The sequence below is a fragment of the Cygnus olor genome, chromosome 2 (genome assembly GCF_009769625.2).
Source record: "Cygnus olor isolate bCygOlo1 chromosome 2, bCygOlo1.pri.v2, whole genome shotgun sequence".
Lineage (NCBI taxonomy): Eukaryota > Metazoa > Chordata > Aves > Anseriformes > Anatidae > Cygnus > Cygnus olor.
In genome coordinates, this window is record NC_049170.1 from 109288889 (window position 1) to 109311929 (window position 23041).

General features: G+C 39.3%; 1 protein-coding gene across 2 annotated transcripts in view; it reads left to right on the forward strand.

Moving 5' to 3' along the window:
- Nucleotides 1-23041, forward strand: part of MYOM1 (myomesin 1) — a 76110-nt gene that overhangs the window by 26585 nt on the left and 26484 nt on the right. For both annotated transcript variants that reach the window (XM_040550129.1, XM_040550128.1), the window contains exons 10-21: nucleotides 508-669; nucleotides 4071-4212; nucleotides 6455-6654; nucleotides 8127-8183; nucleotides 8541-8665; nucleotides 10157-10340; nucleotides 11377-11551; nucleotides 13319-13440; nucleotides 16312-16508; nucleotides 17714-17840; nucleotides 18584-18768; nucleotides 19812-19926. In XM_040550129.1, the coding sequence (XP_040406063.1) occupies nucleotides 508-669; nucleotides 4071-4212; nucleotides 6455-6654; nucleotides 8127-8183; nucleotides 8541-8665; nucleotides 10157-10340; nucleotides 11377-11551; nucleotides 13319-13440; nucleotides 16312-16508; nucleotides 17714-17840; nucleotides 18584-18768; nucleotides 19812-19926 (1791 nt within the window). The remainder of the gene's footprint in view (nucleotides 1-507; nucleotides 670-4070; nucleotides 4213-6454; nucleotides 6655-8126; nucleotides 8184-8540; nucleotides 8666-10156; nucleotides 10341-11376; nucleotides 11552-13318; nucleotides 13441-16311; nucleotides 16509-17713; nucleotides 17841-18583; nucleotides 18769-19811; nucleotides 19927-23041) is intronic.

The following is a 23041-nucleotide window of genomic DNA, read 5'->3' on the forward strand; positions in this document are numbered from 1 at the left end:
TTCTTTCAGCATCTGCAAATGACATGATCTGGTCAACATTTTCTCGGGTTTCTAAGCAGTAATATTTCCTCTTTTTAATTCAAAGTTTTTCAAAATTTAGCATTGTGAACTGAAACCACAGTTAGAAAACAGAGGAAGGGCTGTGAAAATGTCTTTTATCTTTCTTAAACAAATTTAAATACTAAAAGTTCTAACATCTCTGTGCCTCATCTACATAGCCCACATAGCTTTTCCTACATATTACATTTTAAAAATAATTACACAAAGCTGTAGCGCAACAGCTGACAAAAAGGTGTTCTTTTCTGAATGTAAACCTTGAAGATGAAGACAAAACTGACATGAGAGAAGAATTAGCTGTAATTTATTATTGTCTTTGAAGATAGAAAATTGTACACTGGGAATAGTCTCTTGTATATTTCCAATCTATTTCAAACTATTCACTGCATTCTCAATGTATTCCTTTAATGTTTTTACCTAGTTCTTGTCATGAAATTCTCTAATTTCTAGGTGTTCTTATTACACCATCCAAATGGGTCCAGATGCACTGGACTGGGGAGCGAGCTTCATTAACGCTGACTCATGCAAACAAGGAAGATGAAGGTCTTTACACTCTACGTGTGGTGATGGGAGAATACTACGAAGAGTACAGTGGTTATGTCTTCGTTCGAGGTAGGATATTGTTTTTTGAACCAAACTCATTGCAGAAATGAGGAAAATCTGCTGGCAAAATCAGTCTCTGTTTTAGGTGCTTTTGTCCAATAAAAAGATATATTTTTTATATATAATATAGTAATTTTTATATAAAATGAATTAAATCAAATTATGTTAATACCGTATATTAATATATTCTAACATTGTAGCTTCCAATTTTTATCTTTGGAAAAATTGAATTCTTTGGAAGAATTGAATGCATACCTCAAACTTTGGTGTCATATGCTAGAAAACTTCTAAACCACACTGGCATTCCAAGGAAGAAATTTAGGTTATTGATGTAAATTCCCAACTCTTTCTCAGTTTCAGCCTGTGAAGACTACCAAACGTAAAATATAATGAGGAAAACTCTATAAAGCAACTTAAAAATGTATTTTTGTAACTAACTCATTTTAGCTAAACCACATCGTTTAGATCAAGATTTTTTTTCTGCACCATTTGAGGGGTTCTCTCTAATGCACAATACAAAAAGAAAAAATAGGATGGAAGGGAAACACAAAGATCTGCACCTGGGGAAGAATAACCTCATGCACCAGTACGTGCTGGGGGCTGACTGGCTGGAAAGCAGCTTTGCAAAAAAGGCCATGAGGATCTAGGGGAACACAGGGTGAAGAGGAGCCAGCAACATGTCCTTGTGGCAAAAGTTAGGGACATCCTGGTCTGCATTAGGAAGAGGGTCACCAGCAGCTGGAGGGAGGTGAGCCTACCTTTCTACTCAGCACAGGTAAGACACATTTGGAGTGCTGGCTCCAGTTCTGGGCTTCCCAGTGATTCTGTAATGTAAAACAGCAAAGCTGACACCATAATTTAAACAAAGAATTAAAATGTTGTTTCTCTGGGTGTTATTTGCTTGTACCATTAAAAACTTCCTTGAATTTCTATTAGAGCAAATATTTCTTTAAGAAGAGCCATGACTATCAGGTTACTTGCTGAGTCTATATCTGTCCCAGCTGCTAAAAGCAGCTGAAGCATGTAATGCTAATTCAAAAGGCTCTGGAAATTTTTGGCTCTGAGAACATGCTTGGAGTGTCACTGCTTTTTCAACTCTAGCAAAGCTGTGTGAGGTAACAGTCTGCTCAAAAAATATAACTGAAGTAGATGTTTTCATCACCTGAAGAAAGAGTCTACTGAAATGTGTGTCTGTGACCAAGCAGCAAGGAGAATCAGGACTTGTTTTTCTTGAGTTTTTTTAATTGGGCTGCCATATAAGTAAATGATCTTGTTCCTGTTACATCTTCTAGCACTTCTAGCAAGGCAGCTGTTACCTGACAGTGAACCAGCTACCCCTTTCACAAGAGTATCTTACTAGCCGACTGGTGAGCTTGTCAAATTCAAATTAGATTAATTATATTCTACTTAAATGCTTCCCATGGTCCCCTTTGGCTAGTGTGTTCCTCACTGCTCCTCCTAATTTGTGGCCAGTTTACTCCAAACTCAGCTGTTTAAGCACAAGTAGCTGTCCTGTGTCACATGTAGAAATCCCTGTGTATTGCTGGAAGTGAGCAGGGTGCTCATCGGGCTTATAACATCAGCTCTGTAGACAGGCTTAGAGAGAAGGGGTTACTCTTCTGCCATGGCTACAGGTCAGCATTTGTCAGCGAGCCGTAAAGGATGAAATCCTAGCCCCACTGAGGCTGATGAGCAATGCTGATTGTCCCAGCTATTTCCCAGTCTGTCTTGGAAAGAAACTGTGGTGTCTCATGTTCTGTCAAGCAGGAGATACGGGCAATGAAACCTTTCATAGGCAGGTCATTGAAGATATCTTGTCTTTACCCTTAGTGTTGCTATTGTTTTGCTATGTTAAATGGATTGCTTACCCTGTACATTATAGTTTCAAAAACTGTATCTAGTTAGCTGTAGTTAGAGCCTGCACTCGGTAACTTTGGCACAGCTTCAAAGCTTCCATGTGATGCTACCATGTCTAAGAGGGAAGATACAGTGTAAAGTGATTTTTTTTTTTTCTGAAGAATACCATTTTATTTAATGAAGCATATTAAATACTCTTGTAAGGCATTTTTTTTTCTGAAAGACAAAAACATAAAAATGGGAAATGATGTACATTGTAATACAAAATCTTGTAATGCCCTGAAGCACCAAATATTTTAAAAAGTCTGGGTTTCAGATGGAATGCAAGAATAATATTTGTTAGCAAAATATTTTTTTTTTCAGGTATGTACAACTTTCTTAAGTCAGGTCTTCTTTAGTAGTAGCTCACAACAGGGCCTGAAAAATGCTATAAGTAATTGTACAAGCTGATGCTGTTCTGCAGAGAAACACTCTCTCTTCTTTGAAAGTCTTCTATATAATCTTCTTGCAAGGGTTATTTTTCCCTACAAGAAAATCGCTCCATCTCACAATTTGAACTCTGACTTTGTAAATAGTGTAATTCTCCAGTGCCCAGCACTGTGCATTGCTTTTTAAAGCTTTAGATAAAATTTGCCCAGAATCTGATGTTATTCAAGGCCCTTTGACACCAATAATTTCATATTTGTGATAAATGCTTGAAAGGAACAATATGCTCATGCTTATAAAGGTTATATTCCAAAACGTGTGATATAATTAAACTTCAAAATGTTTTGATACCTTTTCAGCTCATATCTAACCAAAACTGAACAATGAAGGACTATGTGTGAAGATATTTAATTCATTTTAAAAACAGAACAGTGTTCAGAGTGGTATTTTCTTCAGCAGAGGTCTTTGTTCTGTGGCTGCATGTCCAGCACAGTAGTTTAACAAAGTTGATCATTTCAGAGGATGACCTTGTAAGAAAACAAAACAAAACAAAAACAAAGAAAAAAAACAACAAAGGATTTGAATCGAAGAGGTTTTGCCACACAGCTCTCACTGTGGGGTCAGATGAGATCTGGTAGAGGAGTTGGAGCTGTAGAAATATTTCCCCAGTTGGTGGTAGAGGTATATGGCAGAAATCACAAAAGTGAAATGTGTTTCTTTTTAGACTGCAGTGTTGTATATCCAGCAACTGAATCCTTTTGATTGAGCTATTGCCTGGCTGCAAGGCAAAATGTCAGCCTTATCTAAGTAAAATAAGAGGTAAATAGAGAGTCTGCCAAGCTTTCACTTCAGCTGTGTCTCTGGCAGCTACTTCATCAGAATTCATGATACTAATATTTATTTAAAATGCCTAGATCTGTTATATTTACATTATGCTGTAACACGCTAAGCATTTGTAAATGTTGCGAAAACCAAAACCTGGAAAGACACCACCAATATAAAAGCAAATGATTTTTGAAGCCAGTAGTATAACTTTTTGGCTGAGAAGGAACACAGTTTGGTCCTTAAAGATTAATTGTGAAAGAATCGTTTTTCACATTAGGAAATGTGTGTCTCCATCCTTGCAGATGCTGATGCTGAAATCCCAGGAGCCCCTGGCGCACCGCTGGATGTGCAGTGCTTAGATGCCAACAAAGATTATGTCATTGTTTCCTGGAAGCAGCCGGCTGTTGATGGAGGAAACCCCATCCTTGGATACTTCATTGACAGGTCAGCAAGCACATCAGTGTGGAAAACTGCTGTGCATTCTAACTCAAAAACCTAAAAGCACGTTTAAATGACTGAGATAAAGTGGTCATTGTTATTTTCATTCTTCATGCTGGCCAGAAAAAAATGACTTCTTGTCTTAGATTGGCTGGGCCTGATCTAACTTTCGTGGAAATAATTATGCCCTGGTTTGTTTAAATACACAGAAATGATTCTGCAAGACACTGCTGAGCCCTCATTGATTCTTGTGAGGCTCGAAAGGCCTCGGGATTTTATAGTGTTTGTACCTCACAGGGTCAGCTCCTTCAAGATCAGAGCTCTTCCTCCTGTTTCCAAAGAGTTTCCATGTTCCAGAAAGCAAAATATTATTTCAAAGGGAGTTGGATTTCTTTATGTGCTGTTGTTTTTCAAGCTCTCTTGTTCACAAGCAAATTGCATTTACTTGTTTTTCAATTCAACAAGAAGAATTGGAAATAATTTCTAAAAATATGAAAACTGAATACGTCACACAGTGACAGGATTCCAGAAGCTTGGGGTTTAAGAAATTCAGTCACTATTTTGAGACTTACAGTGAAGTTTTCAGAGTTGGTAATATTTGTTTGAATTTCAGTAATAGAATACATCATTAGTGACATGGAGTTCCTGTTCAACTCAAAGCTATGTTACTGTTCTCCAGCACATCACCATAAATCAACTGCCATGCTTTGGTATAAACTGCCTAGCAGCAAATGCCCATTTTCTGTCATGTTAATACATGGATACAAGAGTGGCCTGTGATGCATATTCCCCCACATGGCCAAGTTTACTTTCCATCTTGCAATGTTGCCTTGTCATGCCCTTCAGCCCCGCAGACACAGCAGCGTGTCCTTTTGTGGGCCCTGTGGGGCAAGGCAGTCTCTATTTTTGCAATACCAAACACAGCTTCCTTTGGGTTGTTTGAGCTGTAGCACACATCCAGGTCCACCTAATGAAATTGGTATCTTTCTAGAATAAGATTCCAGAAGATGTGGTTGGATACTAATCTCAGGGCTGTTAGAAATGTTCCCCACTGCCCTTTGGCAAATTGCAAATTCTGCCTGTGGATCAGTTACAGAGAAAACGGTGTTGAAAGCACTCAGCTTCCTCACAGAGTCTTGCAGAGGAGAAATCCATTAAGGAGCATATATTTGCATGTCTTTAGTAGTATTTGGTTGCAGGGAAGGTATTTAGGCAACCAGATATTCAGCCAGGCTAACCCTTGCAGCATGAGCAAGCCACCTAAAGCAGCAGGAACAGTCTGTGCTAAAGCTAAAACTAGGGCATCCTTCACGCTGACCAGAAACCTGGACCACAAAACCACCCTGAGCAAGACGGTAACACTTGCCAGAAGACAGAAGTTTGCAGGTACTGAGAAATCTAGGTTTGCCTAGATTCACCTCATTCACCACATTCACCTCAGCAGGTATCTCAGCAGCAATAAAAAGCCTCTCCTGACCTGCTGGTTCTTTTTCCTGCTGACCATGTGGCTGGATGCTGGGAAGCTACCTACAGTGGGTCCTGGTGTGATGGCTCCTGCTGGCTGCCTGAGCAGGGGTCGCTGCTCTCCCTGGTTCTCTTCTTTCTGCCAAAAAAAAAGTGTCTTGCCAGGTGTGACCTTAGCAGTGGGATGAGCACCACCCTGCTGGGTCTTGTCATTGCAACATTTGCAACCACAGCAGCATCCGAAGCAGGGCTTCAAATTCTTCAAATTCGAAGCTGGGTTTCTGACTTCAGTCATATTCACAGCTCTCTGTGCACTGGGTTGGTCACAGACAAAATCTGAAAGGAGGCTTCCACACACTATGAAGCCTGCTATTTTTCTGGCTGTACAGTAGGGCACCGTGCATGCAGGATGAGCTCTGCTCCTGGCAACTGCCAAGGCTACACGTATCTCATGTCCCTTCAAGTATGCTGAAGCTGACACTCCCCAAGCCTCCCAGAGCATACTTTGAAGGGTTGTTCAGTGGAGTGAGTTCTGTCCATGTCCCCTCCCCAGTTCGGGAAAGACGGAGCACAGCTGCAGGGGATTTGGTGCATAACCAGGTGGCACTTCAGCCCTGACCCCTCCTGCAGCTGCTTTGGTGTCACCAGCAGACACCAGTGCTGGGGAAGCTGGCTTGCTTCAGGCAATGAACGTGAACAGATGGTCAAACTAAAGGTCCGGGTGCTTGGAGTCTGCTTTTTTCCCTTCCCAGCACTACTCCTTCCTGCTGTTTGTATGTTTCAGGTGTGAAGTTGGCACCACCCACTGGACCCAGTGCAATGAGACTCCTGTGAAATTCGCCCGTTTTCCTGTCACCGGTCTGATTGAGGGCCGCTCCTACATCTTCCGAGTCCGAGCGGTGAACAAAGCTGGCATTAGCCTACCATCCCGGGTGTCCGAGCCTGTGGCTGCCCTGGATCCTGCTGACAGAGCCAGGCTTAGAAGTAAGACATGCTTTTTGCAGCTTGCCTGAAAAACTTAAGAAATTGTATGAAAAATAATTAAAAAAAAAAAAAAGTATGACTATTTATTCATAAGCCTTCAAAATCCCACTAGAGGGAGCAATGCAAAAACAAAATATTCTTTGGAGACAACTTTTGCCAAGAAGGATTCATCTCAGTGCTCTTTGCACAAAGCACTCCAACAGCTTGAATGGCTTTGCTGGCTACAGTGCTGCAATCTGGACTTGCAGAAAGCAGGGAAAAGGCACAGGAGAGTAAATTGCCAGAAGAGACTTGCTTTTGTTCCACCAGCAAAATAGCTGAGTGGATCCTGTGAATAGTCTCCCTCTGTGCCACAGGCAAGAGCAGCTGATTCTGCGCTCATGTGATGACCAAAGTCTTGCAATAACATCAGCAAAATATCAGGGCAGCCCAACAGATTATTGATCCCAAGCTCTCTGCTTAACAGTGAACTTTTTACAAGTCGAGGATATTTCTCCTGTAGCCTGGCGACGTCCTAGGCACAAAGGCCTTGGTGAGGAGTTTAAGAGTTTGCTTCAAAATCCCCTTCTCTACCCACGTCCCAAAATCACATGCCTGAAATCCAGGTATTTCTACTCATCTCTGAAGTTTTACTATTTAAAATGGCCACGTTTGACACTACTAGGAAATACCGTGGTCACACATGTGAAACCTGAAGTCTGGGAGGGCTTTTGCTTTTCACTGGGAAGAGTGGAAGCTGTCTCAGGAGAGGGAGTCTGATTTTGGTGGCGTGTTGCATCTCCTTTTCTCCCTCATGATCCACTTTTCTCCCCATCTGCTCCATCTCTACTCTCATTTCCAAAACAAATCAGCCAATGTAAGGTGAAGCACATGGAGGTGGAGAACAGCAATTGCAAAAATTATCTCTGAAAATGCATTGACCTGGCTGATAGCATTGAGCTACATAACTGTGATAATATGATAATGCAAAGGCACTGAGAGAGCCACCCAAAGCATATCAAGTTGGTGTGTGGAGTCAGGCTGAGCAATTTCTGTCTGTGACTGTGACCCTTGTTCTGAAAGCTGGAAATGTGAGGGAAAGTGGGTTAAAAAAAAGATGAAAAGCAGCCTTGCCTCTTTCTTTAATGAGTGAGCTTATAAACCAAATGAACAGAGTGTGGAAAATGAAGTTAATTCTCTAAAAACAGTTAACTGAGTGAGCTAAATACCTCTGCTTGTCGCTTAAGTGACTTCAGAGAAATTTCAGCAAGGAATATATGCCTCCGTTGATTAATATTTTCTTGATATATTGATTGCAGAACTACTTTAAACTAGGTTTGAGTATCCTTACATGAGTAACAGCAGTCACCAAGAACTGAGCTCATGTGAATCTTGCAAATGTTAGTTTTGAACCACAAAGGACTTAGTTTGCTCAATATTTCAAAAGTTCCTGAAAGTTCTCATTCCCATCCTCTCTATGACATCTGTTTCAGGTCACCCTTCTGCTCCTTGGACAGGACAGATTATTGTCACTGAGGAAGAACCTGCAGGTAAACACAGCCCTTTTGCCTACAAAAGTTTGGCTGAGTAATGAGGAAAACTTCCATTGAGTTCAGTGGACTTTGGCACACACCCAAAGTTTGTTGTTCTCAAGAGTCACTCAACCTTCAACAACTCCAGCTTTAGGTTTCGTTATTCAGGGCTTAATAAATAAACATGTTTAACATTAAAACAAGGACATTTAAAACCAGTGCATAGATTACTTTAAATACTATGTTTTCTAAAACTATCAGGTGCCAAGATATGTTAATACCTGTCCTATACTTTAATCACACCACCAATTCTGATACAAATATGAAGGAATTCATACTCATTTCCATTTGCTACTCTTCTCCCCTGTACTTCAGAGGGTGTTGTTCCTGGTCCACCTACAGACCTCCAAGTTATTGAAGCCACAAAGAACTATGTTGTGCTTAGCTGGAAACCTCCTGGACAGCGGGGCCATGAGGGTATCATGTACTTTGTGGAAAAGGTAAAATCAGAGAAAATCAGAATCACGTTGTGGCAATCCACTTTAACATTTTCTTTGCCGGTTTTTCTGGAATTTCATTTCCACTTTCAAACTCAGGCTAGAACCAGAAGTTCATTGACATAATTGTTGCTGTAGATTAAGATAAAGTAGGAGGAAAAGAAAGATGATAGTTATGAAAATGGATGTAGAATGTGTCACACACTGTAATAGCCTTTCATGAACTGTGTCATTGACTGGCCATAGGGTAGATAGGCTGGCAAACCCACTCTATAATGAGAAAGCAAGGTGCAAAATCAGAGCTGTCTATACATCATTTGTATAAATGAAGCTTGTCTTGTGGGACAGACTGTTAACATTTTGGATGGAGGCATTCTGTGAGAGAGTTTCTTGGCATCAGCACTTTCTTCTCCAGCTGCCTTTTCATATTTATTGTCTGCATTAGCTTTCCATTTGCTTCACCAACTCAACAAAGGTGACAATTTTTCTTTTTCTAGAACAGAATCATTTTTAATTTCAATGTCCTGCTTTTCTGAGCTGTTTTTCACATGGCTGATAGCCTAGAAAGATCTTCACCACCACCATTTTACTAGTATCTCATGGTTCCCACAAACTTTTTATCTGTACTTTTTCCTGTCGCTCTAGAGCTGTCATCATGGGAGATATAAATATCTTCCCATTATGTGTTTTTCATCTCTCTTATGAAATCTAGTCTAAATAAACGAGTTTCACTTAGCAACAGTCTCAGAGAGGATGAATATATGAATTTTGACTTTCCATATAAGAAATCTTTTTGATAACCTATTGCATGCTGAGTACCGCACATTAATGTCACGTATTGAGATAATGTTCTCCTGAGAATTTGAAATCCCTCAGAAACAGGACCTATTATTTGAAATTATCTTTAATGTAAGGCAAAAGTTAATTGTTAATATTAGCAGTATAAGTGACCATGGTATGTAGAGCTTCTAGCAACAGAAATAAAAACAATTCACAAATAAAATGCACACATTTTTTTTATTTTTTTCCCCTGGAAAATGGAAGTCAGATTAATTAATTGTGATTAATTCTGGAAGTCACCCAAAAACATTCTTAGGAGTGGCACAATGGCATCTAGAAGCAATATGGTAATATTAGAGGTTTGTTCTCTGGATGATGTTGAATGACTACAGAACTTCTTTTGAGGGTGGTCTATAGGGTAAGATACAGAACTGAATACAGTTGATAGCAAGATCACTTCCTTGCTGTGGAGAAGTGTTTAGCTTTGATATATTAAAAACAGTAAGCTTGTAGGTGTGATTTCTGGAGTAGGTGGACATCTGGCAGATTCATAAGCTTTGAGATACACCTTATTCTGTGGAATGGCCGAAACCAGGAACATGACTCCTTGTTTTCCATGACAGACGTGCATTTGATGGTCCATGTAGAAAGCCTTGTCAGGTTAGATTCTCATTGTTCAGAGAGTTTTGTTGCAAGTTGTTTCTGGGTTTGCAGTGTGTTGCTGGCACCGAGGAGTGGCAAAGGGTGAACACTGAGATCCCTGTGAAGTCTCCTCGCTTTGCAGTTTTTGATTTGGCTGAAGGCAAATCCTACTGCTTCCGGGTTCGCTGTTGCAATTCAGCTGGAATTGGTGAGCCTTCAGAAGCAACTGAAGCCACTGTGGTGGACGACAAACTTGGTAAGTGTGTGGTCATAAGTATTAGGTTACCTTCATGATATCTTTTCAGTTTATGATGTAATTGTTTTGCTTGAAGATAGCTGTCCAGCTGCTAAATCAAATATGAAGAGTAGTCAGTGATATATTCCCTTTAGTTAAGATAATTTTGGATTGGATCATTGAACCTCTAACATATAGTCAAATGGCAGATAGAAACCAAGAGAATTAAGCTGCAAATAATAATGCCAAGAACTATAAAGACTCAAACAATGGAAGAAAATGAAAACTTAAGAAAGGACAAAACCGTTCTGTTTTACTTAGAGTCTTCATTGAAAATAAGCCCAGACATTAGCAGAGTTTAACCTTCCTTGTTTGCCAAATCAAACAAAAGTGAAGAATTTAATACCTATATGGATGCAGAAACTATTTCTACTGGAAGAAAATCCCAGATGTTCACCACAGTAAAGCATTAGTAGCTTGTCTACTAGCTACGTAGTAGCTTTGTCTACATGAGCATTTTTTTTTCAGAACAGCAATGCAGATTTGAGTCCCAGGTCATCTGTTTACTTCATACTGATTCAGCTCGCAGAACAGTTTGACACACATGAATTACAATTCCTTAAGAAGAAGAGTAAAACAGCTCTCTTCAAAAACCACTTAAGATGCATTTTGCTATTTAATAGGGGCATTGGTTTCTGACTTCTGTGAGCTGTACAGAATCCTTCAAAGGGCACCTGACACTTTTTCCCTTTTAGAAAGCTCCAAATGACACCTCTGGTGCAGATGTTCAGCATAGAGAAATAACCTAAATTTAATCTGAAGGAAATGCCCTGAACTGTAGACAATGGAGACGTGAGGAACCTCATCACCAAAAGCTTGAACTTATTGATCCTGTCATGTTGTACCAGATTACTTGCTCGAGATCACAGTGGATTTTAGGGGGGTTAAAAGAGTATTAGTTGCACTAATACAGTCAAGAACAGAATGTCACACTTATTTTTTTATTTGCTAAATTTGACTGGCTGGTCATTAATTTATTTCTGTTTCTCTCCCACAGATATCCCCAAACCTCCTGGCCGTATTATGCCAACTAGGAATACAGACACCTCCGTTGTTGTCACTTGGACAGAACCCCCAGATGCCAAGGAGCTGGTTGGGTACTACATTGAGTCAAGTGTGGTTGGATCTGGTCGTTGGGAACCATGCAACAACAATCCAGTGAAAGGCACAAGGTAATGGATTTGAAAGCATGGAAATTGTGGTCACCAGTTTTTGTTTGTTTGTTTGTTGGTTTTGGTTGATAGATTGACTGCGTTTATGTGATTCCCAGCCACCAAGAGAAACAGCTCACAAGTTCTAGCTATTGTACAACCTATCAGCTTGATGAAAAACAGTACAGTGAGGAATGAGTGAACTTACAAATATGGAAAACTAAACTGCATAATATTTGGAAGCAAAGTCCTTCATTTAGAAGACTGCTGTAAACATTTATGGGACTGTATATCTAGCATGTCAGGAAGAAATGTGGATTATATCATGCTAACAATATTACTTTCTAACTACTCTTTCACTTGCAATTATCAAGATATTAATGAACGCTCTTAAGCCGCGTATGATAGTAAGATCTTAGAGGTCTTCTCCGACCTAAACGATTCTATGATTCTATCAATATTATGTGCTTTCATATAGTGTTTCATGCAAGTGTTGGTGAAGTTTTGTGCTATTTGCTTATTTCAGAATGTGAAATGTGATCTTTATTCACCTTAGAAATAAAAATACTGTTTTGAATTACAGTATCTTGCTATGTAACTGCACTGTTTAAGTTTCTACCACTGCATTTATATTCTACACAATATAATTTATGATACAGACAGGCACAGGCTGTCTGTTAACTGTTGGTTTTCTGGCTGAGTCAATTTCAAAGCATTAGATGTAGCTCATAGATTGCTTGCCAGAGTACATTTTGACGTTTTGAATTGTTTTCTTCACAAATTCAAGTGAAAGCAAATGCTTTGGAAAAGTCTAGTAGAATGGGTAGTGAAAATTCTGTTCTGAAAGTTTTGATTCAGGTTTTATTTTTTTACCCATAGTAAAATTTTGATTTTTTGAATATATTTTATGTTTTCCACATTTTTATTGCTGCTGGACATCATTGCATGATGTCAGCATTGTAAGTGCAGAATATAAAATTATGAAGTAGGGCAAAATAAGAGGAATGTGAAGTAAAATACACTTAAAATACGTATTGAAAAATAAATGTATTTTTAGAGTAAAATGTTGAAACTTCCAAAACACATTTTTTTCCAAACTAAACATTTTCTGTCTTGGGACATTTTTTTTTTTTCAGGGTGGGTGCCAGAGAAAAAAATACATTTTTTAAATGCAATCATTATGTAATAAAGCAGAAAAACTATTCTAATACAAGAGTTTGTCTGACTTAGATTATAGAACCAAGAAAATGCAATAAAAATTTGGATACTTTTTTTAGCTCTTATACAATGCCCTATAATATCTGTGAATGCTAAAATTTTTCACTTCTGATTGGAAGTAAATGATGGGAACTTGTGCTACAGCTGTCTTTTGCTTATGTCATGAAGGCATCCCACATGCAAATATAAACTAGATCTTGTCTCTGAAGATTTTTGCATTGTTTCCATTAAGAAGTATGGATTTTATACATCATCAAAGGTAAGATAGGTAAGATAGGTAGGCCCTTTGGTAACAGAAGAGCTTGTATAGTCTTAGGTGGGCAAGAGTGTTGGTAAAAAGGGATATATCTAAAGATACATGAATTTAGACATTATCCTATTTGCGTGAATGAGGTGCTTAGATACATTCTGCATTCTCTGACCTTCACAGAAGTCTCTGGGTTCATGTTTTATCCTCAATTTTCAGAAAGCAGAATAAGTTTTACAGAAGAAATGTTTCCCCATTCCCATTCATTTTTTTTTATTTTCTTCATAATAATCTCTAAGTATTCCTTTATCGGTTTGTTTTAGATTCATTTGCCATGGGCTCACTAATGGCGAGAAGTACATTTTCAGAGTCAGAGCTGTTAATGCAGCTGGACTCAGCGAATTTTCCCAGGATTCAGAGCCTATAGAAGTGCAAGCAGCCATTGGTAAGTTATTTTCCATTACTCTGTTCGATGGTAAATATATATAATATATATATATATCTTAAAAGTAAAGATGTTCTCAGCATTTATTTGTAACTAATTGTTTTGGTTTACATTGCTGTCCACAAATAATGCTTTCTCTATAGAGTCTATCTATTGCCTCACAATCACACTTTCACTGTTACTGCACTCTTGTATACAGTTCACCTTCACCATTCAGCCTTCTCCAGGTGTTTCTTGTGAACCACTGTAGGAGATCACTGCCAAGTTCACTTCATAGTCATCCTGGAAAAAGGAATGTCATTCTGATCCTCTAATGTGGTATTTATCACCTCTAATGCACACCATCCCATATACAGGCAGCTCCTAAGAAACGTGTTTCCACACCTAAACCTAATAATAAATGTAGTATGCTTTTTGCAAACCTTCTATAACCCTGTGTGTTCTCCCTTTGTTAATGAATTATTTCTGTTTGCCACTGCCTGAACTAATCCATAAGGATTAATGAGATCATTGTACTAGAACAAATTGTGTGTCTGCAACATCCTCACTTTCATTTGTATTGAAATTGCATAACTCTCAGCCATAGAGCAGAGAGATGTGGCCCCAGGCAATTTTGTGAGATCATGTTAAAAGGATCAAAATATGACTTGGAAGATCTAATACTAAAATAATTATAGCAGGTGAAGATTACCATTAACTTTTCATTTTTCTTCTGCTCTGAAAATTAGACATTATTAAGAGAACATAATTTGTGAGGAGGTTGAGAGGTATTCTATGCATTTCAAATTTCTGTGAGTCTGTGCTTAGCTTTTTGTCCATAAAAACTGTGATTTGTCATATTTTGGCTGTATTGTTTACTGTTTGCATTTCTTCACTCTGTTGAGTAAATGAAGAAAAAATAATGTACTCTAATTAAAAATGTCTTTGCTGTTTTCTGGCAATTATAGGGGGAGGACTGCTTCATGGTGTGTGTCCTGAACAGAGTGGTAAAGCTGGCGGACTAACAGACTGCACTACCAGCTGGGAAGGCATGCATGAGTCCTCCCAGCCTATATTTGACACAGATGCTTTGCTAAAATGCAATGCTAAATTTAATAGAGACCTGCTACCCAGTAGCTCTGACAAACTGGGCAGTACAGGAGACAATAACATGAGAGAAATGGTTAAGGACGCTGTCACATCTGCACCACAAAAAGTTGCTGCTAAGCAGGCAAGTAAGTCTCGACCCGGGGATCCTTTGACACTGGAAAAAGTGACAAAGAAGAAAGATGTAGGTGAGAGTTAATAAATAAATAGCGTTCACAGCTCTGGTACATCCGCTTTGGATGGTTGCAACCTGTGCTCATCCACACCACAAGTGAACGTTCTCTCCAGTGATGCATCTTCCAGCAGACCTATTAATTATGTGCTCAACTCTCTGTTAAGGTCATTATGCGTGTAATGTTATCAGAGACCGCTTCGCAAACTTAGGAGCTATTGAAAGTGAAGCATATACACCCATTTACTAATTTAATAGCTTGCCTGAGTACATATTAATGTATCCAATATTGTATGATTTCTATATCAAATCCATAATTTGTTCTCTGTTAGGAGTCTTCTGGGTTATGTGTGTGTGAAGGAAACAAAATCTGGTTATGATGGTAAGCATGAAAATCTATGTTGTGTTAAGATACATGAAGATCCTTTGTGGATTTATGCCTAAGCTACAGCTTATCCTCTGAGATGCAGTGCTAATGAACGTTGTGTTGTATCTCTGACTAATGGTAATACATAATGAGGGATACCTATTAAGTCGAAGACACATGGACAAAATCACATTTTATGTTGTCAACACCTAAACACCCATCATGCCTAAGAAATATGGAGCTTGAATTTCATTTAAGTCCTGGTACCTGGCCAGTGAACTAATTTAGTTCACCTCCCATGCCATGGGAGATTTATGAAGTGAGATCCAAAAAGCTTGTAGCCAACAAACTACAGGCACCTGGGTCTAGCTGACTCCATGATAAAACACCAAAGACAAAGGGAAACGTATGTGATGAAGGATTTCCATCAAAATTAGAACCCGAAGGTCACAAACAGTGCTCTTAACTGGTACATGATATACTGAGTGTGGGCAAATATTACCCCAATAGATACGGAGAAAGCATTATAAGAAAATGGGTTGGGATGAAGTTAATGATTTCTGTATTGTTAAAAAGTGTTAAAAAAAAAAAAAAAAAGAGGATAATGCTGCAAATTTTCTAAAGTAAGTTCCAGTAACAGACATGTTCCATTTCCGGTCAGTCTACGGTGCCTGTGATCATGCTTCCTTCCATTAAGGTAAGATGATGTGAAGGGTGCAATGATAAAATCTGCACAGTGTGTAAATTTAATAATAAAAATAAAATACAGATAAGCTACATTCTGTGAAGGGAAGAATGTGAGCATATTAAACAAATGAGCTACAATAATTATTATGTGTGTGAAAAAAGGTTCACTTTCAGCAAAAGAAAACAAATCATTGCATCTCCAACTTTTAACTTTTCTTGTAATGTTAGTTTTAGTTCCTCATTTTTCACGGTTTTAAAGCAATTCCTCATCACTTACATCAGAGCTGCAATTGCAACACATTCTTTCACTATGTATCAGCTTGCTTCTCAAAAAACAAATGATTTTGAAAATTAATTCCTATGCAGTTTGGATTTTTACATTTGGAAATTATGGAAGCTTTTATTCAGCATTTCTCATTCCAGCGAAACTCCCCCTGACCATGCAAATATTCTCCTACCCTGGAAATGCACGATCGGGGCCACCTGAATATGGTAACCAAATGCCTGTCTGCCTGTTGAAATATTACTTCCTACTTATGTGTTTTTCATGTTGAAACAGCTGCTCCATCTCCACCTTATGACATCACGGTACTTGAGAGTGTTCGTGACTCGATGGTGCTAGGATGGAAACAACCCAAAGTCACCGGTGGAACTGAAATTACTGGCTACTACGTGAACTATCGTGAAGTGATTGGTGGAGTCCCTGGGAAATGGATGGAGGCCAACATTAAGGCCATTAGTGAGAGGGCATACAGGGTAAGAGGTCAACTTCTGCTATTGCTGGGGGTGCGAACAATATTTCCAAAAGACACCTCAAAGATTAAGATGAATTATGATTCAGTGCACAGATTGCTGTTCAGAGGCTTTTACATCCATGGTACATATTTCTGTTGTGTCTTCTCGTGCAAACATACCTTAAGTATATTAAGAATCATATTAAATTATTAGTTTTATTTCCTCTAAGGTTTTTAAGAGTCTTTGCTTGAAAGGTGGTACACAAATAATGGACATTATTACACTAGTAACGGTGACCTCAGAAAAGTAACAGATGGTATTAAAGCAGTGGTTTTGTGTAGGATAGTTAATGTGTTATGGAAACTGCAGCTTCTTGTACTACAGAAATTCCATAGTGCAGTGAAATACTCTTATCGTTCCACTAGCTTTCTTGTTAGTGTTTGTTCAAGGTGATAAAGATTGTCTGTTCACAGAAGTTTTATGTATACGTTTAGTGCAATGTCCACATTGTTAACCTTATTTCATTAATCCTCTTGTTTAACAAGTAACTCAGTAAAGAATAGAGAAGCATATGGATGATAAAATTTAATTAATTTTGTTAAACTTCTCGGCAAAATTATTTGCAAACTTACCTGTTATTCTGGCACCAACAGTCATCTGTGAATTCATTCCTCTGGACATAGCCTACATTTTTGTTAGTCAGGCCCTCACAACGACTGGCATTCCTACTGGGCTTGGTGGACCTACCCCAGTAGTTAGTGGTGGTGGAACCAGCTCTGTGCCAGCTGGCTTTTGTGATTAGTTCTTGACCCGATTTAGAGGTACATTGCTAGCTACAACCTAGCTGAGCTGCTTTACAATTGTAAAGTAATGCTGGGACTGGGCTTCACCCTGCTGCAAGGACAACTCTTGCCTGAAGTGAACTTGCTCTCTATCACGAGACATATTAGTATACCTGTTGAGCAATACCCTGCTCCCTCCCTGACAACCAAAATGTCTTTCAATATGAACAGGATTTTAGAGTTTGAGCATGCTAAGAACACTCACGTCTGCTCTACCACCGAAAAAGGAAAGGCAAGAGAGTTATCCCCTTATGTATGATGTCAATAAAGCTTTCATCTCTTCGGGCACTTAAAAGCATGCTCATGTGCTGAATAATTGTCATTGTAACTTTCTCCTAAAACCTTAATCCAAAGTTAATAAGTACCATTTTATTGGTTCTGCAGATACAAAACCTGAAGGAAAACATGGTGTACCAGTTCCAGGTGGCTGCAGCAAACCTGGCTGGGGTCGGGACACCCTCCCTACCCAGTCAGCCCTTCAAATGTGAAGAATGGACCATTGCTGTACCTGGTAGGATCCTGAGTGGGATGTTGAGGTTACTGCCAGCCACAAGGTGCTTTTGGACAAATAATCTAAATTCTCAATGTACTCAGTTCCAGGGGAGTCAATGGGCTCTGAAGTTCATACCGAGGCCTACATCTCCATCACTTTGTTTTAATGCACTTGCACTGAGGCATTAAACAATCCCCATGTAACCAGGAGCAATTTACAAGCAGCTTGTATTTTCTTTATCTTTCCTGCTTCATTTCTGTACTGTGTCTTCCACCGTGCTTCCTGGTTTAAATGGTAGACATAAACACCTAAGGGACAAGGCAGAGAAGAATGAAGTCCTGTAGCCTGTGTGTAAACATATTACTTCAAGGCCAGGTCTCTAACCTTTTAACACTCATTGAAATTAATGAAAACAATCTCCATTGATTTCAGTGGACTTCAGAACAGTCCTTGAAGCAGCATGTCAGCTTAATAATTAACTTATTTCCCCGACTTTAGAGATTATATGTCATTTCTGTTTGTTCATGGATATTTGATCAAGATACCAAATCTCAAAAATTTGGATTGTTTTTGGGGCTAGTCTTTTTATTAGGTATAGGTCATATTCATATCTGGTCCAGATCTGGCAATGGAACTGCACCTGTTGTGTCAGGTCTGCGTGTGCAATGTGGTGTCTGGTTTTGGTTTTTGAAGACTTATGCATTAGTCCCTTTGGGCTTTCTTTTGATACCACAACTCCAATTTTCACTCTTACCTTTCAGGGCCACCTCATGATGTCACATACACAGAAGTCAGGAAGGACTCTTTGGTTTTATTGTGGAAGGAACCAGTTTATACTGGTCGTAGTCCTATAGCTGGTTATTACATTGATATGAAGGAAACTGAAGCAAAGGAGGAACATTGGAGAAGTGTCAATGAGAAGCCACTTCAAAAGAAATTCTTGAAGGTAAAATCGTTTAAGATTCAAATACAAGTATAATGGTACAATCTTGAGGAATTCAGTCATAGATGATATCATCTTACATTGAGCATGGCTCCATTTAATGAAACACTAGGATACACGTGTATAATGAATGTGTAGTCAGACATGGCATGACTTGCAAGAGGATATGGTACGACAAGCCTAAAAACAAAAGGAAACACTCCTAAAACTACTTATCATTCTTATAACACAAGAGACATCCCTAACATTTGCTTGCTCAAAGGGTAAGTTAGGCATCACTACACAAGAATGGATGGCACGAACACAGATTTTGTGATAATGTGGCAGGTGATTCTTTCTAACACAAAGTACTCTCTCTACACATTTCATGCCAAGTTAAGTCCAAGCTTTTTCCACTATTATAACACATCATTTTGTGGAATGACTTCTAAATAAGGGATCACCTGTATCTCAATTCCAGATATACATCTGAAGTGGCTTCGCTACTTTTGTGCTTTTCAGAACATTTGGAAGATATTCTCCTTAGGGTGTGATCCTTTCATACATGTTTTAAAGGAGCATTTGCAGGTGTTAGAATATTATTAAGATTGCTCAAGTCACTACAAAGCATAGAAGCATAGGGTTAAGTGCCTTTCTGGTTCTAGATGGGTGTGACTGGGACATTTTACCCTGATAATTTTGTTTTTAAGAGCCAGAATTTACCTGCAGTAAGACTGTCCTGTTTCAGAGGTCAACGGACATGAGTTAAAAACATCCTGTTCCAATAATAATACAACAATGCTCCTTTTATAAATAAATCAATGACAGTTATGACACTGGCTAAATGTTAGCTATGCATACAAGGAAAAAGCAAAACAAACAGATTAGTCATGCCACTCGAACTGAGAAAAAAAAATGAGGAAGAAATATCTGTCAACTTGAAAAAGGAGCAAAACAAAAAAGACAGGAAATATAATTGTCAAGCATCCAGACTAGAACTGTAAGAAATGTGAAATGGAAATCAGTGTTTTGTAAAAAATCATGCACGTATTGTTTGCTTCCTGCAGATAGGTGGCCTAAAAGAAGGTGTGAGCTATGTGTTCCGTGTGCGGGCGACAAACCAGGCTGGTGTTGGGAAACCATCGAATACCACTGATCCTGTCGTAGCTGAGACACGACCAGGTTTGTTAGAAATGCTTCCTCTTTTTCGTTGTATTTAAAGAGGTTCCTGTTTGTGTGGTATGTTTGCACACCGGCTGCATGCGAACAATCTGATCCCCCCCAAGTCAAACATTTTTACTATGCAGGAAACAAGTTGAGGGTCATATCTTACTTTTTTTTTTCACATGAATTTTAAGGTCAGAACAGATTTTCTTACCATAACTACCTGTTCAGGAATATAGAAATACAATAAAGTTGTAATACTTGTATATAGCAAAAAAAAGTGCACTAAAATCAGCCCAACCAAAAAATTGTGCAGGTGTAGGTTTTGCCCTTCCTATAATAAATCAGTTGTTTATCTCTCTCTTTTCTTTAATTTATGCAATGTGCCTGAGGAAAGGGTAAAAAGAAATTACTATTTTCCCTTGGCATTTAAAGCAAAGGTTTTAAAAATTTAGTCAAGTCATTTTGGAGACCATCTTCAGGAAGAATTCAAGTGCAACTGTTTGCTGGATTCATCCTTGATACCTGGCACTAGCACGTCTATAATGCCAGAAGAAAAACAGGAACTGGTACAGTGACAGAATCTCTGTACCTGGAACTTCAGAAACCCCCTGAGCTTTATTACAATAGATAGTTATCATGGGTGACTTGGGTGAGCAGCTTTTTGTCACCAATTCCCTAACAGGAAACACAAGCATGGGCATGTGTCTCTGAGAGCCTTCCTTTCTTTGTTCTCGTTCGTGGTCAGAAGGTTACCGAGTAACAGATTTTTGTCTCTTCAGATGCAAAATTAAAAATTAACGAACAATAGAACAAGGTAATTTTAAAGCTCTGTGGCCTACTCATCCACGGGCTATGTTAGAAGTGGAGGGGCTGGACCCACCATACCCACATTTTTCCTCAGACAAATTCCTTTCCTCTGCTGGCAGACTCCCGTGCCTCATCCCACCTGGGAAGGTTTCTCAGAGCCCTAAGGGCGCAGGAAAGGAGGCAGGGGCATGGGGAGCACAAGCAACAGTGCAGGGACACTGACGGCTGGCACAAGCCAAGGAGGTGATGACCTGGGCAGGCGGCTGCCTACACAACAGCCCTGGCTATTGGGTTGATAGCTGCTCCTGCCTGGAGAAATAGTTGGGGTTTATGTGGAATGGTATCGACTGTGAGGGGCTGAGCAGGTGCCACTGGTGAGAATCAGTTCCCATTCCCACCCTAGCTCCCTCAGAAGCATTTTCCCAGCATCCTTCCCCTGGTTCTGCCTCCCAGGTCCATTTTTACCAGTCCCATCCCTGCAGTAGCACTGGGCCAGCTCTCACAAATGCCTAGTCCTTCCGCCCAGGAAAGCAAAAATACTAAGAAGTCTTGAATTAGCTCCCAGTGAGTCAAGAAAGCCTGAAAAAGGAGGTTCAAAGCTGGGGGTATAAAAGAACTGGAAAACTTGGAATGGGAAGACTGGAGTGACTTAGTGAAGCTGGGATGAGAAGAAGGGGTGGAAGTAGTGGATGGCAGGTTGAGAGGGGGCAAGATTGTGGTATGGAGACAAAAGAGGATAACCATGTGGGCAAAAAGGTCTTGGGGCACGAGAGCGAGGTATGAGCTGTGGAAGGACTAAGAACACTTAGCTGAGAATAGGTTTGGGCTAGACTAGGAGGAATTTGCGTTGGTAGTGGAGATGTGGATTGCTCTCTGATGAGAAAATCAGCGGCCTGAAAATGGTCACAGATTGAAGCAGGAGGAGTATGGAGCTGAGAGCTCTAAGGACTGGAGGCTTGGGAAGCAGAAGCCGTGAGATGTTTGGGAGGAATAAAGGCAAAATCAGGAGTATGGGAACTCTGTGGTGCTCTGCTGTACTGGATGAGATGAAAGGGGGCACCACAGGGTAACTTACCATAACAACAGCAATATCCAAAGTAACAGGGCATGCAGGATGGCTAGTTCCTCTGCTCATCTGCCATCCATCCCTCAGCTTCATCTCTCACAGCCACTGCATCTTCTTTTTTCTTTCAAAAATACAGTAACCCTAATTTTAGATCTACAAACCACTGAAGCACTAGGCTGATTTCCATCACCTGCAAGTGGAGCAAGGCAAGACTAAGGAGCTTGTTCTTGAAAACGGCTTAGATACTGCAATAACAACCACTCTTAAAACAAAAATCAAACCAATATTAGTACTAGAGTTTTGGTTTTATTAATACATTTTCCTTCAAGGTTAATATCTGTCAGACTTTTGATAAAAACTTGTTATGATAATAAACTTCAAGTGTACTAAGTAAAGGATTGGTCACGCCATTAGAATTCCAAAAATACACAAATGTAAACGGTTGCAAAGATGATAATCATGACCAAAAAAAAACAAAAAAAAAACAAAAAAAACAGCAATTTTGATGTTCTTTCCAATGAGAACCGTGCCCAACCTGGGAATATGAACGTGAGCAGATCATTTGGTTTGCAGACATCACCATTAGAGAAGGAGATGCATCTCAGGACTGTGGCCCTTTTGCAAGCCAGGCTGGTGTTCAGAGGGATCACAAGAAAGTCAGAGTTTGGCCAGTGAAATCTCAGGAAAGCTGAAAATGATTTACTTATACAAATCTGGTTGACCCATATTTTGAGCTGAGGTCTGCAGATACAGTATTCACCAAACTAAGCCTCTTAAAAGTGTTAAGAAGGAACAAAAGGCTTATTAAAAAAATATTTCAGAAAGCAGTCACTTGGGTAGGCTTTCAGCTTTCTCACTCAAACCACACAAATCTCAAGAACAATCACACCATTTAAAAAAACTGCCACAAATTATTTGGTGTTGCCCAATGAATGCTGCTTTTGTTAACATCTTAGATGGAGACAAAATATTGTCAGGTCTCTGTAGACAATTCCTGCTGGAATGTGGCTGGAATGTTGCTTTTGGCAAATGTCTAAAATCACCAGGAGACTGAGCTGTCTAACCAAAGAATGTAAGTAAATAACATCCTGAATGAAAATATTTGTTTTAATATGAGTGGTAGCAATTTTCTTTATCCAGTAACGTATGTTACTATAATGGTGCAATACTTTGCATCTATCTTCTGTTTGAAAACCATATTCAGTTTTTACAGTTATCTCTTAAAACTAAATGAAAAGCCCATACACATTAAAATAA